At 53.3% G+C, this 14,917-nt stretch overlaps 2 protein-coding genes across 5 annotated transcripts; one reads left to right on the top strand and one right to left on the bottom strand.

Moving 5' to 3' along the window:
* Nucleotides 1-410: 410 nt before the first annotated feature.
* Nucleotides 411-7,711, top strand: RNF14 (ring finger protein 14). 4 transcript variants are annotated; one of them, XM_040078188.2, is made up of 9 exons: nucleotides 411-429; nucleotides 740-874; nucleotides 1,375-1,556; nucleotides 2,054-2,205; nucleotides 2,490-3,017; nucleotides 3,712-3,940; nucleotides 4,527-4,699; nucleotides 5,206-5,336; nucleotides 5,887-6,668. In XM_040078188.2, exons 3-9 carry the CDS (start codon nucleotides 1,403-1,405, stop codon nucleotides 5,948-5,950), a joined length of 1,431 nt encoding a protein of 476 aa, XP_039934122.1. In that variant the 5' UTR covers nucleotides 411-429; nucleotides 740-874; nucleotides 1,375-1,402; the 3' UTR covers nucleotides 5,951-6,668. The 4 variants fall into 4 exon arrangements, with proteins under 4 accessions (XP_039934122.1, XP_039934125.1, XP_039934123.1 ...); XM_040078191.2 differs by lacking the exon at nucleotides 411-429 and adding an exon at nucleotides 6,682-7,711 and having other exon boundaries at nucleotides 604-874; nucleotides 5,887-5,969; XM_040078189.2 differs by lacking the exon at nucleotides 411-429 and adding an exon at nucleotides 6,682-7,711 and having other exon boundaries at nucleotides 604-874; nucleotides 5,887-5,984.
* GNPDA1 (glucosamine-6-phosphate deaminase 1) lies at nucleotides 7,644-12,254 on the bottom strand. The gene is made up of 6 exons (XM_040078192.2): nucleotides 11,988-12,254; nucleotides 11,819-11,920; nucleotides 10,552-10,734; nucleotides 9,818-10,002; nucleotides 9,112-9,286; nucleotides 7,644-8,859 (listed from the first exon to the last, which is right to left on the bottom strand). The coding sequence occupies exons 1-6, from the start codon at nucleotides 12,109-12,111 to the stop codon at nucleotides 8,762-8,764; spliced, it is 867 nt and encodes a 288-aa protein (XP_039934126.1). The 5' UTR covers nucleotides 12,112-12,254; the 3' UTR covers nucleotides 7,644-8,761.
* Between the last annotated feature and the right edge of the window lie 2,663 nt (nucleotides 12,255-14,917).

Genomic DNA, 14,917 nt, shown 5'->3' with positions numbered 1-14,917 from the left:
AACGCCCTGCCTTAGAAGGGGCGCACAGGGATCATCAGTGAGTGCATCTCCTGGCCCTGCACAGGCACCGCGGCACCCGCACCGTGACCGTTCCCTGGGGAGCCCGGTCGGTGCCCGAGCACCGCTCGGTCCGTGCCGGGGCCGGGGCCGGGCGGCAGGCGGGGCCCGCACCGGGCGCCGAGCACCGCGGGCTGGCCCGGCCGGGCCCTCCCGGCCGCCGGGGGAGCTGCGGGGCCGGGCCGGCGCCTCCTCCTCCCGCCGGCGCTTCCCGTCCCTTCCCTTCCCTTCCCGTGCTTTCCCTTCCCGTGCCTTCCCTTCCTGTCCCGTCCCTCCCCGTCCCCCCCGCCGCCGCTCCGTGAGGGGCAGGGCCGGGCCCCCCTCGCCGTCCCCGGCCCGCTCGGCCGGGCCGCGGCTGCCGCTGAGGAGCGGGTGAGGAGCGGGTGAGGGCCGGGCTCTCTCCCCGGGGGCCGCCGGGCCGGGGCACCGCGGTGGCAGCGGCCGGAGCCGCCGCAGTGACGGCGGAGCTGGGCCTGGAGCCCGGGACGCGTTCCGGACCCGTCGCCGCGGGGTCGGGCCCGGCCCGGCCCGGAGCCCCGGCCCAGCCCGGCCCCGCAGCTCGGTCACTGCTCCTGCGGCTGGGAATGAGCCCCGAGCCCTGAGCGAGCTGTGGGGCGCGGGGGCACCGAGGGGACTTTAACCGCGAGCCCGTGGTGCTGTTGTTGCTGTTGTTTGTCCGCAGCCCGTGCCGGCGCCGCGGGTGTTTCCCCTCAGCAGCGCCGTGTCCGTGCCTTGAGGGAGGAGCAGAGTCCGGCCCCGGGGGGATGCTCAGGGAGCGGCTCCTCGGCTCTGCCTCTGCGCTGCTCTGACTCCAAAGGTAACCCACCAGACGGGCTTTATTTCCCCGAATGTAGAGCTGAGATGCTCCACGAGTGCATCTGCCAGATGCCTGTGCAGGATTTGAACCTATTTCTGGTCTTTTCAATCACAAATGGGGCTGTTTCCCTGTTTGCGTTAGAGCACTGGACAAGAGCTACTGTTTCTAATTAATTTCTCATGTGTTTTTGGGGGGTCTGTTTTCTTCCAGCCATCAGTGAAATGTCCCTGTGTCACCCATGCCATCTCCATATTTCGTTATTTCTCCTCTTACAGCTGTCTTTACTTACTGACACACAGTTTGCTTTCTGACTTTTCAATTTTTTTTTTAAATTTTATAAAGCTACCAATATTTTTTTCAACCTGTCAAATACGTTAATTATATTTCACGTTGTTTTAGATTGGTTACCTGGGCTTTTCTAAAGCTTACTATGCTATAAAAAAATAAGATGCCTCAGATGAATAATTGATTTGGATGCATTAACTTGGTTGATGTTGCAGAGTGGTGGTAACTCTACAGAAAAGTTAAATGTCTTCAGAGGACAAGGAGGCTCAGGAGGACGAGCTGCTGGCTCTGGCCAGCATCTACGATGAGGATGAGTTTAAGAGAGCAGAGTCTGCCCAAGGAGGAGAAACAAGAATTTGTCTGGAGCTGCCTCAAGACTTCAAAATTTTTGTGAGGGGTGAGTTGAGATGTTTTGTGTTATCCCAGGGGAGGCTTTACCAAGCTCAGGGGGTTGTTGGGGGGTGACCAGTGACTGGACAAAGCTGTGGCTCACCCTCAGCTGTGCTTGTTGGGGGTTGTGTTTGAGCTGTTAAAGCCTCATACACAGAACGTCTTCAGTAGACTTTAAAATCACAGATGAGTGATAGCACTTCTTCAGAATAATTAGGTTCATTGATTGGGTTTTTATTCCCCCAAGGATATGTGTTTCCAGGCTCCTGGTTTGAGCAGGATCTGACATTTCACAGTGCCACTGTTTAAGTGTTTTAATCACAGACCTCCAACCCTGTGACATTTTACTGCACTGAGAGTTTTGTAATTTAGGGTGGAACAAATAGTTTTAACCCCAGAAATATATCAAGCTAACAGACACTGGGTGCTGTCAGAAACAGCAACAGTTGGTTAGTTTTCATTTTCCTGTTCTTTCTCCCACTGCCTCGGTGGGCCCTGGCTCAGGCAGTTCCACAGAGAGCCTCCAGAGCAGCGGGTTCGAGTATTCCGTGTGCTTCCTGCCTCCCCTCGTGCTGAATTTTGAGTTCCCTCCTGACTACCCATCCACCTCCCCGCCCGTGTTCACCCTCAGTGGGAAATGGCTCTCCCAGGCCCAGGTTTGCAGAGGATTTTTTACATTTTGACTGCTGTTAACGGTTAAGCAAAATAAAAAAAACAACGATGCTCCTCCTCAGTTGGTTCTTCTTTTGTCTCTTGCTGGTTTACATTTGACTACTATGCTGAGGAAGGAAAACTTGCATCTGTGAGAACTATTTTATGTGTATTTTATGGATAAACACTGTTGAATCTGAGATCGCGGTTTGCACTGAGGACTGTATGAGGAGCCCAGTAAGAAGTTATTCAAACCTACTGAAATCAGGAATTCTTTGTTCTTTCCCAGCTCAGCGCTCTTTGCAAACACCTGGACAATGTGTGGGAAGAGAACCGAGGCTGTGTGGTCCTGTTTGCCTGGGTGCAGTTTCTGAAGGAGGAAACATTGAATTACCTGAATATTTCATCGCCATACGAGCTGAAAATGTGCCCTCAGGGGAAGGGGCAGAGCCGGGCACCGGCGGGGCCCCTCGAGGCTGGGAAGGACTGCGGGGGTGCCACGGGCTCTGCCACAGCTGAGGAGGAAACCGTGGATGCCAGGGCCGTGCAGGATGTGGAGTCCTTGTCCAGTCTGATCAGGGAGATCTTGGACTTCGACCAGGCCCAGAGGAGGAAGTGCTTTAACAGTAAGATGTACTCGTGCAGTATCTGCTTCTGTGAGAAGCTGGGCAGTGAGTGCATGCACTTCACCGAGTGCAGCCACGTCTACTGCAAAGCCTGCCTGAAGGACTACTTTGAAATCCAGATCAGGGATGGACAGGTGCACTGCCTCAACTGCCCCGAGCCCAAGTGTTCCTCTGTCGCCACCCCAGGCCAGGTAATTCCCGTGCACAGGGGCTCTGGAGCTCTGGAACTGACCCGAGTTCAGGGCCAGGCTGTGGCTCTGCGTGGTGGACATTGGCCATCACAGAGCCGTTTAGGTTGGCAAAGACCTCCAAGCTCACCAAGTCCAGCCTTTGACCCCTTCCCACCATGCCAGTAAACCTTGTCATGAAGTGCCACATCCTTGCACACTCCAGGGATGGGCACTCCAAACCTCCCTGGGCAGCCCCTGCCAAGGCCTGGCCACCCTTTCCATGAGGAAGTTCCTCCAGATGTTCAACCTGAGCCTCCCCTGGCACAGCTTGAGGCCGTGTCCTCTCGTCCTGTTCCCTGGGAGCAGATCCTTGACCCCCTGTGACCTGTTGGAGAATCTAAAGTGGATTCATCCCAGCTGTTGGTACCTTTTCACTGACTTGCTGTTTGTAGCTGCAGCAGGCTCACAATTACAGATGCAAGGAATCAGAGAATCCCAGACTGGTTTGGGCTGGAAGGGACCCTAAAGTTCATCCTGTGCCCCCCTGCCATGGCAGGGACACCTCCCACTGTCCCAGGCTGCTCCAAGCCCAGTGTCCAGCCTGGCCTGGGGCACTGCCAGGGGTCCAGGGGCAGCCACAGCTGCTCTGGGCACCCTGAGGTGAAGGATTCCTCCCGTGGTGAAGGATTCCACCCGTGCTTGTGGCTGTTTGCAGGTGAAGGAGCTGGTTGGGGAGGAGCTGTTTGCCCGCTACGACCGCCTGCTGCTGCAGTCCAGCCTGGACCTGATGGCTGACGTGGTTTATTGCCCCCGGCCCGGCTGCCAGACGCCCGTGATGCAGGAGCCCGGCTGCACCATGGGCATCTGCTCCTGCTGCAACTACGCCTTCTGCACCCTCTGCAAGATGACTTACCACGGGGTGTCCCCCTGCAAGGTCACTGCAGGTGAGCCTCCTCCCCCTGGGCTCACACACACACACAGCTAAATCCTGGGTGGGAAAGTCCAAAGAGGAGCAGGGGAGCTCCTCACCCTGAGCTTTCTGAGAGGCGCATCCCTTTGGAGGAGGGGGGCTGTTACTGGCAATTAAATATTCCTTTGGTGAGATTCCTTGGCTCAGGAGCTCCCTAAACTGCTGAGAGGCTGTGGCAGGGGAAGAATTACCTGATATTTTCACTACTTATTGTCAGTTAATACTGAAATCAGGTGGAGGCTTCTCTCTCTGCCTGGCCTCAAAATCCTGTGACAGAATTTCATGAAATATATAGTCAGAAAAAAAATATTTCCATTTTTATTTTATTTTACATCGTTTTAATTCCATCAACAGATCTCTATTATAATAAAGCAGTGTAAAACTGCTGCATTTTGGGGCAGAGTGGTTTTAATATTATCATCTTATGTATTTTAATAGTTTTCTTGCTTTTTAATTCATGACATTATTGCTCTTTGAGAATCTTTATGCTGCAATTAGTTGGACTTCTATATCTAATATCCTACAAAAGCTGTCTGGTTTGGTTTGATTTTTCCCCCCAGAGAAATTAATGGATTTGAGGAACGAGTATTTAGAAGCAGATGAGACAAATAAAAGATTTTTGGAACAACGCTATGGCAAGAGAGTGATTCAGAAAGCCCTGGAGGAGATGGAGAGTAAGGAATGGCTGGAGAAGAACTCCAAGTCTTGTCCTTGCTGTGGGACCCACATCGAGGTGAGTGAGGAGGGAAAGGCTGGGGAATCATGGAACAGAAAATAACCCCCAGGGAGGCAATTCTGGGTGTGTTGGAGCCTCTAGGGAGAGGGAAGCTCTAGGAAATACCACGAGAACTTTCCATTTCTGTGTGACCTGGAAAAGGAGGTGAGGGGATATTTGTGGATCCCGGGGCCTGGAGTACAAACAGTGACTGCTGCTCAGGCTCCCACACTAAGCAGATCCAGACTGACTCTGGACCTCTATGAATCCTTTTGTTTTCCAGGTGTTCCAGACTATCTCTGGTTCACACTAGAACCAGGAAATCAACCCAGCTTCAGAAAAATACTAATCTCCAATATTCTGAGTGTTATAACCAAATTCCAGTGCTCATTCCAGCTCCCAGTAACACACCAGTGCGTGGTGGAGCCAGGGGGATGTGTTCACTGACTGCTCTGCTGCTGAGGGCACTGAAGCCTGCCACAGCAGCGTTCTGTCATCACCATTTCTCGGTTTTTTTCCCCCAGAAACTGGATGGCTGTAACAAGATGACCTGCACAGGGTGCATGCAGTATTTCTGCTGGCTCTGCATGGGCTCCCTGTCCCGGGCCAACCCCTACCGGCACTTCAACGACCCCTCCTCCCCCTGCTTCAACAGGTCGGTGCTCCAGGGGCCTCCCCCACTGCGGGAACACTGCTTTCTACTTTTCCTTAGTCTCTCCCAGATTCTTAGCTGAAATCTGTAGCTACAGTTTAAGACGCGGTTTCTCCTCTCTAATATTTGCACTAACAGTAAAAGTCAGGAGTGATTCAGGGCGTGGTTTTGCTTTTAAAGAACTTTGGTTTTAAAATTCCGGAGGAGTCTTCTGAGCCTACTCCTGATACTTTTGGTCAGGTCATGGCCTCGCCCTTTCTGTGCTGCCACAGCCTGCAGGGAAGCGTTTCCCTGCCAGGGCTCAGGAGCAGCTCGAGGATTTGGGGAAGATTTGTCTGACGTTCCCTTGGGGAAGAGCCAAGAGGGGACAGGCAGGTCACAGGAGGGTGACAGTGGCAGCCTCTCAGCCTCTCTTGCCCCTTCCACGGATGGTGGTTGGTGATACTGAGAAAACCAGGGGAACTTGCTGTACTGTCGTTGCATTTAGGGTGATGCTTTTTTAACGTGTTTGACTTGTTTTACGCCCTGATATCACTGATTTTCTGTCTTGCAGATTGTTTCAGGCCATGCACATCGACGATGGGGAGTTCTGGGAAGCGGAAGATGATGATCAGTAGCTTCCTCCAGCACCAAAAGGTGAACAAAGCAGAGGCAGGTGCTTTTTGTGTGTCCTTTGTTTGCTTTTCCCTTCCATTGCGTGAGAGAAGAGTGGTAACTGCCCTGCACTGCAGGACACTCGCACCTCAGAGCCTGTTGCCAAAACCAAAGGAGACTTTTTCCCATCCTGGGATCAGCATCATCATGGAATGCCCAAACAAACATGTCCATTATTAAAGAAGTCAGAAATTGGAAAACCACTGGAAAAATATATACCGAGAGGTGCCCCTTTTTTAAAAGCCAAGACAAAAGTGAAGCCTCAAATCCTGGAAGTATTTTGGGGGTTTCCTTTAGGGAGACTGACCCTTGGAGACTCTTGGATCATAAATATTGTGGGGTTTGGGTGGTTTGGTGGAGCTGTAGTGCTCTCTCTGGAGCTGCTTGGACTGGGGAAGTTTTCTGATACAAGACAGAAAATTTCTTCTGTGTTCAGCAACAAAGTTTGTTGCTTTTATGAATTCCCTGATGTGCTTTTCTGAAAAGCAGCTCCTGGCTCTGTCACTGGTACTTTCTAATGACATTAAAGCTGATTATCCCCAACCTTTCTCGCTGGCTGCTGTGCCTGAGCCTTTGCATCCCTGAGAGCTTGGGCAGAAAATGACCAGCAGGCATTTCCAGGGAATTCTCTGAGGTTGGAGACTCCCAGTGTTGCTGCTGGATTCCCTCACGTTGCCTGTCCTTGTTTTGGCAGGGATGAGTGCCAAGGCAGTGAGCTGAGGATGTGACCAGTGAGAGGGTGAAAAGTATCAGGAAGAGATGAACTTGAATTCTTCGAGATACTGACACTTACCTTGTGTTCTCAGTTGATGAAGTAATTTATTTTTTATTAACTCTTTATATAAGAAATTTGTTGATAGTTTTGCTTCTGGACTAGATCTTTTACTTCTACTGGGTTTGCACTTCAAATTATTTCAGAAACCAAACTCTTTCCCCTACAATCTCAGCAAGTGGTTTTCAGAGTATGAAGGTGATTACTGGAGGCAAACACTGATTTTTTTACAAGTTTTTCCACTTGCAGAACAGTCTAAGTTTATTTGGAAACTAAAGCTGCATGTGCTGTGTTCAAGAGCAGTAGGGCCTGGATGGAGCTGAGACTCCTCAGGAACTCAGGGTGATCACAGCTCAGTTCTGACTGAGAGTTAATGAATTTATCCTGGGGTGTGATGCCAAAATGAGTGGTGCTTCAGTTCCCTGTGCAGAGGAGTTGTCTGCACTGTTGGAACTGGCACAGAGATTAAAAAGATGAAAGGAAGAACAAATCTCACCTCAGCTGAAGCTCTAGGTCAGTGTGTAGGAAAAGTGTACGTTGTGTGTGGTTTGAGCTGTATTTCCTGCACCTTTCACATGCACTAAATTCACTTTAAGATGGTAAACAGTGTCCCTGTTTGTCTTCCTTCTGGCATGGATTTGGCAGCTCAGGTGTGCCCAGGTGTTCCTGGGAATGGGACAGCCCAGAGCTCCCACCCGGAGCTGGCACGGGATGCGTTCAGCTCATGGGATTTCCATGCCTGCAAATGCCCTCCCACCCTCAGAGAAAAACCTGCCAAGGGCAAGGAAGGGGGAGCAGCAGGAGCTCTTCCCACCAAAGTGCCTCCAGGACAGCTTTGGTACCATGAGCACACTGAGACCGAGCACCAGGTGCAGTCAAATGTCACCATTTAAAAAAATTTAAAGACGTTTAGTGAAGAAAGTTACATTGCAGATCAACAACTTATAAAATTTCTGTATAAAGAAAATAAATGTTGCCCAGTTTTCTTGCCCCTTGTGTGAGAGCATTGGATAGTAATCCCAGGAATCACATTTCAGCAGTGGTGGGGTCTTGGCTGTTGTCCACCTGTGTGGGGTGTCTGTAATTAAACAGAGGCTGAAGCCAGTAGGAGCAGAGTGTTTTCTTTGGGGCTGGTTTGGCATTTCCTAGAGAAACGGGAAATCCTAGAGAAGAGAGAGCACCAGGCTCAGCAAATCATACCTGGGCCTGAACACGAACAAGGGCTTTGTGTGTGACAGCAGAGACATCCTCAGGTGCCTGAGCTGCACCATGGACCCCGTGTGGGGAGGCTGCTGCAGCCTCTTCTGCTGAGGGGTCTCAGTCCAACACGTGGCTCAAAGCAGGGCTCAGCCAGGGTTTCATCCAGTCAGGTCTTGGCAAGCTCCTACAGAGAGAGCCTGCCCAGCCGTGGGGATCCTGTCCCACTGCCTGGCTGCTCCCACACTGGGGTTTTATCCTCTGCAGCGTGAGCATCGTGTGTCCACTCAGGCCCCACTGTCCCTTCTCATCTTCCCCCTGGTTCCATCCTCTTGCTGCCTTCTCGTGGCTGTGGGTGCTGCTCTGAGCTTTCCCTTCTCCAGCTGGACAATCCTCTTTTCCAGGATTCTGATGGAAGAGTGTTTCAGGGAGGAGGAAGGAATAACACCAGGTACTTGTCCTAACTGCAAGGAATGCACCCCAAAGTGATCACCCACTTGTTTCTGCAACACATTTCAGTTCTGCAGCCTTCAGTCCATGATTACAGTCAGTTCACAGATCAAACAGCTCATTCTTCATTTCCTTCAGAGAATGAGTTGGTGGCAAAAGTTTGTGGAACACAGAACACTGGATCCCATCCTCCTTTGGTTCATTAAGGCAGGTGTTTGGCATCTGTCTCTTTAACGGAGAGAAGGAACCATATGATCATTCTGCTAATTTAGGAACAAACACGAGATCAGTTTCTGCAGCAATTCCCTTTTCTCCTGGCTGTTTGCAGCAGCTGGTTCAGCACTGCCCCAGCACATTAATCACTGTACGGCTTCTTGGACTGGCTCCTCTCCGCTCCCATCTCCTTCATGCTGTACAAGGGCTCCACGAGCTTGTTGTGAACCAGCATTAAACCTGATGGAGAGAGGCAAAACACAATTTAAGTAGACATAGTAAAGGAAAGTTCTCCTTCATTGGATGCTAATGGAATTAGACATTACTGTCGTGCTTGTGCCTTTGCTCCCACACCAAGCATTAAGCATTTACCTTCACACTTGTACTACTGTGGTGTATTTAAGGGATATACTCCTTTGGGAGTTAATTATACAGCAACAGTGGCTCCTAAAAATGTAACAAAACAGCTGCGGGGCCTGGTCAAACATTCACCTTTGAAGTATTTCACAGTTTTGACTTTGAGCTCCAGCGTGGCGTCCTCGTCGCACACGAACACGGTGTTGGGGTGCTGCTGGAAGGCCGACACCGTCCACATGTGGTTGACACCGTCCTCGATGGCTTTGTACAAAGCAAAGGCTTTGTGGGCTCCTGTGATCAGGATCATCACCTGCACCCACAGACACAGAGAGGGACAGTCAGGGAGAGCCCAACCACACCCTGCCAAGCTGAGAATGGGGACACCCCTGTCACCCTCCCCACAGCCACTCCTCTGACTGCTTCAGCTCTCTGTGAAATCACAGCCTGCTGGGTCACTGGGATGATCCTTTGGGCACCTGTACACTGAGATCTGACAAGTGTAGATCAAGTAGACTCCAGTAAAAGTGCTCCCACACAGTTTTCATGAGCAGCCGGTGTGACGTCAACTCGACCTCTGCAGTTACTCTCCAGGTGAGATTCCTAACCAAAGACACCCTCCCAAACTTTCCTGGCTCCCTGGGGAGAACAGCTGCTGCAGGGTTACACAAACAAATGCCAGCAGAGACCGAGCAAGAACCTCTCCTCGGTGCTGCAGGATGCCAGAGGACAGGAGGATCAGGCACTCTGTGGCAGGAATACCCTGGACACGTGGCTGCTCCATAACAGGATAACCTTTGGCTGCTCCAGAGGGACTGCAGGAAGCCACTGCTCATTTCCTCACCTCTCTGGCATCCATGACAGTGCCTACTCCAACTGTCAAAGCCATGGTGGGCACTTTGGAGAGGTCACCATCAAAAAACCTGGCATTGGCCAGTATGGTGTCCATGGCCAAGGTCTTCACTCGTGTCCTGGACACCAAACTGGATCCCGGCTCGTTGAAGGCGATGTGACCATCGGGGCCGATACCTGGGACAGGGACAGGGACAGCAGAGGGTCAGGAGCTGTCCCAGGAGAAGGACAGGCAGTGCTCCCGGGAACACAGAAAAAACCCTGCAATTCCTCTGCTCCAGCTCAGATTTGTGTCTGGTAGGAACAACAGCAGGAGCCCCCTCCGAAGCCACCAGACAATTCCCTGATTGCGCTGGGACAACATCAAAGCAAAGTAGGTGGCAGAACCTTATGGCAAACTGATGGGAAGAGCTTGTGTGGGAAAAGCTACTCCCAGCAGCTTCCTGTTGCCACTGGTAATTGATAAACACTCCATATTTGTACTGTTCTAGCCCTTCCCATTTCTCCTGCTAACATTTCCTGAACGATTCGCTGACTGCACTGAAAGACCTGAAGCTGGGAGTGGTGCGTGGGGACACAAGGCTGCCAGGACACAGCAGTGCCCAGGGCCATGGGCTGAGGGGTGGGTTTCACTGCAAATGAACAACCCTGACAATAAATGAGAGCTGGGGAGGACGGGCACGGCTTTGGGACAGGGTTTAGAAGCTGCTGCTCTCGGGTTCTCACCTCCAACAAAGAGCTCGATGCCTCCAGCTGCTTTGATTTTCTCCTCAAATGCATCACACTCTGCCTGGAGATCAGGGGCGTTTCCATCCAGGATGTGGACGTTTTCTGGTGAGATGTCAATGTGCTTGAAGAGGTTATTCCACATGAAGGAATGGTAACTTTCGGGGTGATCCCTCGGGAGACCTGGTAACAGAACACGCAGGGCTGAAGCCAACTGGAACAATATCAGCCATAACTTCATACCCCTGCAGTGGCTTTGGTGACAGAGCACTGCTCTCTCTGCTCTTTGTCACACCCTCAGCTTTCAGAGTTGTTTTTATTTCCCTAAATACCAGAACTAAAATCGCCTCCTGTAAGGCACGTGCCCGTATTAACATACAACAGATGTTCAAAAAGCAGGTGTGTGCTGTGCCTCATCTGTCAGCACATTTTCAGCTCTTTTCCCATTTCATATTAGTAAGAGTTATTTAAAAACTGTGCAGAAGCCTGGGAAATATTAATTATTATATAATTATTGCATATTTACCCCACTTGAATGCTGTAAACCCTCACTGGACTGCTTATTCCCTAATGCTGCTTGATTGGGATTATTCACAAAAAAACCATTTTGACCAGGATAAAATTAGCACTAGCAAATATTTAGCTTCTTTCTTTTTCACCTTTGGATCTATTTCTTCTGAGGAGACTGTTTCACCGTGATAGAAATGACAGTCCTTTGCTGTCTCAGCAGGAGATACCAGAGGGCACTCAGGGAACACACTGGTCCTTGTAAGGGACCTTTATAATCCCAGGGCAAAGGTGGAAGTTAATGCTGCACACTGAGCCTGCAGTGATAAACTGGTCAGCACCTGGTCAGCACCTGAGTGCAGCTAACACACAGCAGGGTCTCTAACAGTGTGTGCAATACCGGCCAACACCCAGCATCCACTTTTGTCCATACGTTTTCAAACCTATTTCAATTTTTTTTTCCCACAGGTTTTCAAATTGTCCCCCTTTGCTAATTCCCTGTGGGTGTCTAAGGAAAGTCTGGACGTGGCCCTTAGCGCCATGGTTTAGCTGACACGGTGGTGTGGGGTCACAGGTTGGACTCGATGACCTCAGAAGTCTTTTCCTTCCTAATTTATGCCGTAACTCTGTGAAATTGTTGTCCCTCTTACCTGGACAGGTGGATTTCGGGCACCGCCGGGCTCTGCCGGGCTAAGGGCCCTGCACTGCCGGGCAGGGACAAAGGCGACAGGACAGGAGGACAGGTGGCTGCGGCACTCACCCACGTACTCGTCCATGTTGAAGGTCTTCACGTACTTGAAGGAGAGGTCCCCATTGCGGTAATACTCCACCAGTTTCCTGTAGCAGCCCAGGGGGGTGCTGCCTGCGGGGAGCGGCCGCCTCAGCGGGGGCTGAGGGCCCCGGCCCCGCGCCCGCCCCCCGGCACCCACCTGTGGGCAGCCCCAGCGTGAAGAAGCGCCCGGGGCCGGGCCCGAACTGCACGATGCGGTTGCGGATGTACTTGGCCGCCCACTCGCTGGCCTGAGAGTAATTCTCCAGGATGATGAGCTTCATGGTGGGGCCGCCCGGGAGCGCCGCTTCCCTCCCGGATCGCCTTCGCCGGGGAGCGCCGCTTCCCTCCCGGATCGCCTCTGCCCGCGATCGCCGCCTCCTCCGGGGATCGCCTCAGTCCGAAAGCTCCGCTTCCTCCCGGCTCGGCCCTGCCCGGGATCACTTCCGCGGGCCGGGAAGCGCCGCCCGGGCCGCCCCCGGGGGTGGGCGGAGAGCGCCGGGCTCGGCCCGCGGGAGGGAGCGCGGCGGGGCCCGGCGGGGGCGGAGAGCGGGGCCGGGGCTGGGATTGAGAACGGCGGAGTCCAGCCTGGGACTGGGATTGAGAACGGCAGAGTCCAGCCTGGGGCTGGGATTGAGAACGGCAGAGTCCAGCCTGGGACTGGGATTGACAACGGCAGAGTCCAGCCTGGGATTGGGATTCAGTACGGCCCAATCCAGCCGGGGATTTGAGTGCTTCAAAACGGCCAAATACAGCCGGGGGTTGGGATTCTGCAGAACGGCCGAATCTAGCCTGGGATTGGGGTTGAGAACGGCCGAATCTAGCCTGGGGTTCAGGAGAACGGCTGAATCCAGCCGGGGATTGGAGTTCAGAATGGCTGAATCCAGGCTGGGGCTGGAGTTCTGCAGAATGGCCAAATCCAGCCTCGGGTTGGGGTTCAGAACGGCCGAATCCAGCCGGGAGCTGGGGCTCAGAACAGCCAAATCCAGCCGGGAGCTGGGGTTCAGAACGGCCGAATCCAGCCGGGAGCTGGGGTTCAGAATGGCCGAATCCAGCCGGGAGCTGGGGTTCAGAACGGCCGAATCCAGCCGGGAGCTGGGGTTCAGAACGGCCGAATCCAGCCATGAATGATGTGTTGCGGCGTCCAAGTGGCTGCTCGGGTGAATCAGTCACCACATTGCAAGTGCGCCCGTTGTCCAGGCAAAGCTGTGGGAAGCAATGTTTCCTCCAAAATACATTGAAATGGCCATAAGTATCTCAATGTGGTTCTGCAGGAGTGTCACCATCACAGCAGCGACCCACCCGACTCTGTCCTTCAGATTTTCAGCCCTAAAGCAAAGATCCCCAGCCTTCTCCAACCAACACAAGCTGCTGCCACGCTCAAACTGTTCTGTAGGGACTTTGAGGCATGTTGGGGTCGTTTTGGGGGATGGAGAGATTATGATCTCTCTGTCCTTGCTGCTCCTGGCACAGTGCTATCCCCAAACACCTTCCTGCTGTTGCTCCAGCTGCCTCCAAGCTCTCATAAAAATGTGCCCGACCTCTCTTTGCATAGGCTTGGTTCATTGTTAGGGTACAAAGCTCTTACTTCAAAGTTAGACCGATTTTCAATTTCATCGGAAGGAAGAATGAGCTACAAATTGCTTTGCTGGGATCCAGCCCATGCGGTTCCTTCTCATTTTAATGATTTAAGTGACCTGGCTGGAACCAGTGCTCCCGGTATTGTCTCATCCTGGAGAGGCTGGACTGGGAATGATGGGTGCGGCAGGCTGCAGCCGGACGGCTTTGGGCAGGCACGGGAAGAGTTTTAGGCCACAGACATGAAATCCATTCCGTGGGCAGGTGTTTCCATGAGCAGTGTCAGCCCACGGGCAGGTCCCTCGGTGGCTGGTGAGGTGAGGAGCTGACAGCAGCGGCACTCCCCGCAGGGCAGGGCAGCCTGGGCTCTGGCTCTGTGGGACACAGCTCTTCGCTTGCGCCATCGGGGCCGTTTCCGTGTGACAGAGCCATGGGCTCCGCGGACACTGGCAGGAATCACGGCATCGGCGGGTTCAGAGGCACAGGACCGAGGTGCTGCGATGGAGGGGTTGAGGACCCGGCTGAGGTCTGGACCCTTCCCATCCTGGAGCTGCCTCAGTCCTTTCTCCAGGACGCTGCCGGCACCTGGTGAGCGCACACCTGCCCTGCACATACGCCTGGGAATTCCCACATCACCCCTATTGTGCCACAACCCCAGCTTCTGGTGTGCAAAGCCGAAACTGCTGCGGGGCTCGGCAGGGAGAGATCCGCTCTGCAAAGAGCCCTCATCGGATCGCTCGGCGTTACCGTGGAAACGCGGCCAGCGCTGGGAAATTTCGGAAAAGCAAACACTGGAGGCACAGCCCGCGTAGGGATCGATTGCAGGAGACACCGCGGACTTCCCCCGGCCGTGAGCTCTAGGGCAATAACCGGGGTGTCTTGCGGGCTGTGCCCTCAGTGTCACCTCATCCCCTGCCTCCCGCCCCACCTGCCCCGGCTCTCCTGGGACGTGTGGAGAGCTGCTGCCTTTGACTTGGGCCTTGCAGCCGGCCCAGCTGCTCACACAGCGCCCTTGTGGGGATGGCTTCGGTGAAATCCCAGTGTTGGAGGGCTCTGCGCAGGGTCTGGCTTCCATCTGCCCCGCGGGTGGCTTGGGCGGCTGCAGCGCACAGCGATGCAGCGGGAGCCAACAGCTCCCTGTTAAAAGCAAAACATGTTTTGGTGAAAGCAAAATCTGCAGCGGAGCCAGGCAGGTGCCCCCGCGCTGCCCACACCCAGCACATCCACACGCTCCATCCACCGCCTTCCTCCGAGCTGCTCCGGGGCTGGGTTACGCGTGTGACTCGCACGCAGGGCGTTTTTAGGTATGATAATTTCTGCCCGTTATTGTCCCTGCATTTACAGCGAGCTGTTCCCATGCTGCAGAACTTCCTGGTGTCTGAACAGACTCATTTTCCTTCCTTGCAAAAGCAGCAGATGGAAGGAAACAAACATTTCTCTTCGGGAGAAGTTGGAGTTTAATGGGGGAGCTCTAACAAACACGGCGTTTTCTTTTGCCCCATCTTGAAGGGA

The sequence above is a fragment of the Hirundo rustica genome, chromosome 14 (assembly GCF_015227805.2).
Source record: "Hirundo rustica isolate bHirRus1 chromosome 14, bHirRus1.pri.v3, whole genome shotgun sequence".
In the NCBI taxonomy this organism is placed as follows: domain Eukaryota; kingdom Metazoa; phylum Chordata; class Aves; order Passeriformes; family Hirundinidae; genus Hirundo; species Hirundo rustica.
Note: the sequence above shows the minus strand (reverse complement) of the source record. Positions and strands in the feature narration are given on the sequence as shown.

Excerpts from the sequence above, each read along its gene's own strand:
- RNF14 (XM_040078191.2), top strand. The coding sequence starts at position 1,403 with ATGTCTTCAGAGGACAAGGAGGCTCAGGAGGACGAGCTGCTGGCTCTG. Across the intron at positions 1,557-2,053 it reads CTTCAAAATTTTTGTGAGGG|GCAGTTCCACAGAGAGCCTC; the intron begins GTGAGTTGAGAT and ends GCCCTGGCTCAG. Across the intron at positions 2,206-2,489 it reads AATGGCTCTCCCAGGCCCAG|CTCAGCGCTCTTTGCAAACA; the intron begins GTTTGCAGAGGA and ends GTTCTTTCCCAG.
- GNPDA1 (XM_040078192.2), bottom strand. The coding sequence starts at position 12,111 with ATGAAGCTCATCATCCTGGAGAATTACTCTCAGGCCAGCGAGTGGGCG. Across the intron at positions 10,735-11,818 it reads CAACATGGACGAGTACGTGG|GTCTCCCGAGGGATCACCCC; the intron begins GTGAGTGCCGCA and ends TTCTGTTACCAG. Across the intron at positions 9,287-9,817 it reads CTGTCATGGATGCCAGAGAG|GTGATGATCCTGATCACAGG; the intron begins GTGAGGAAATGA and ends CTGTGGGTGCAG.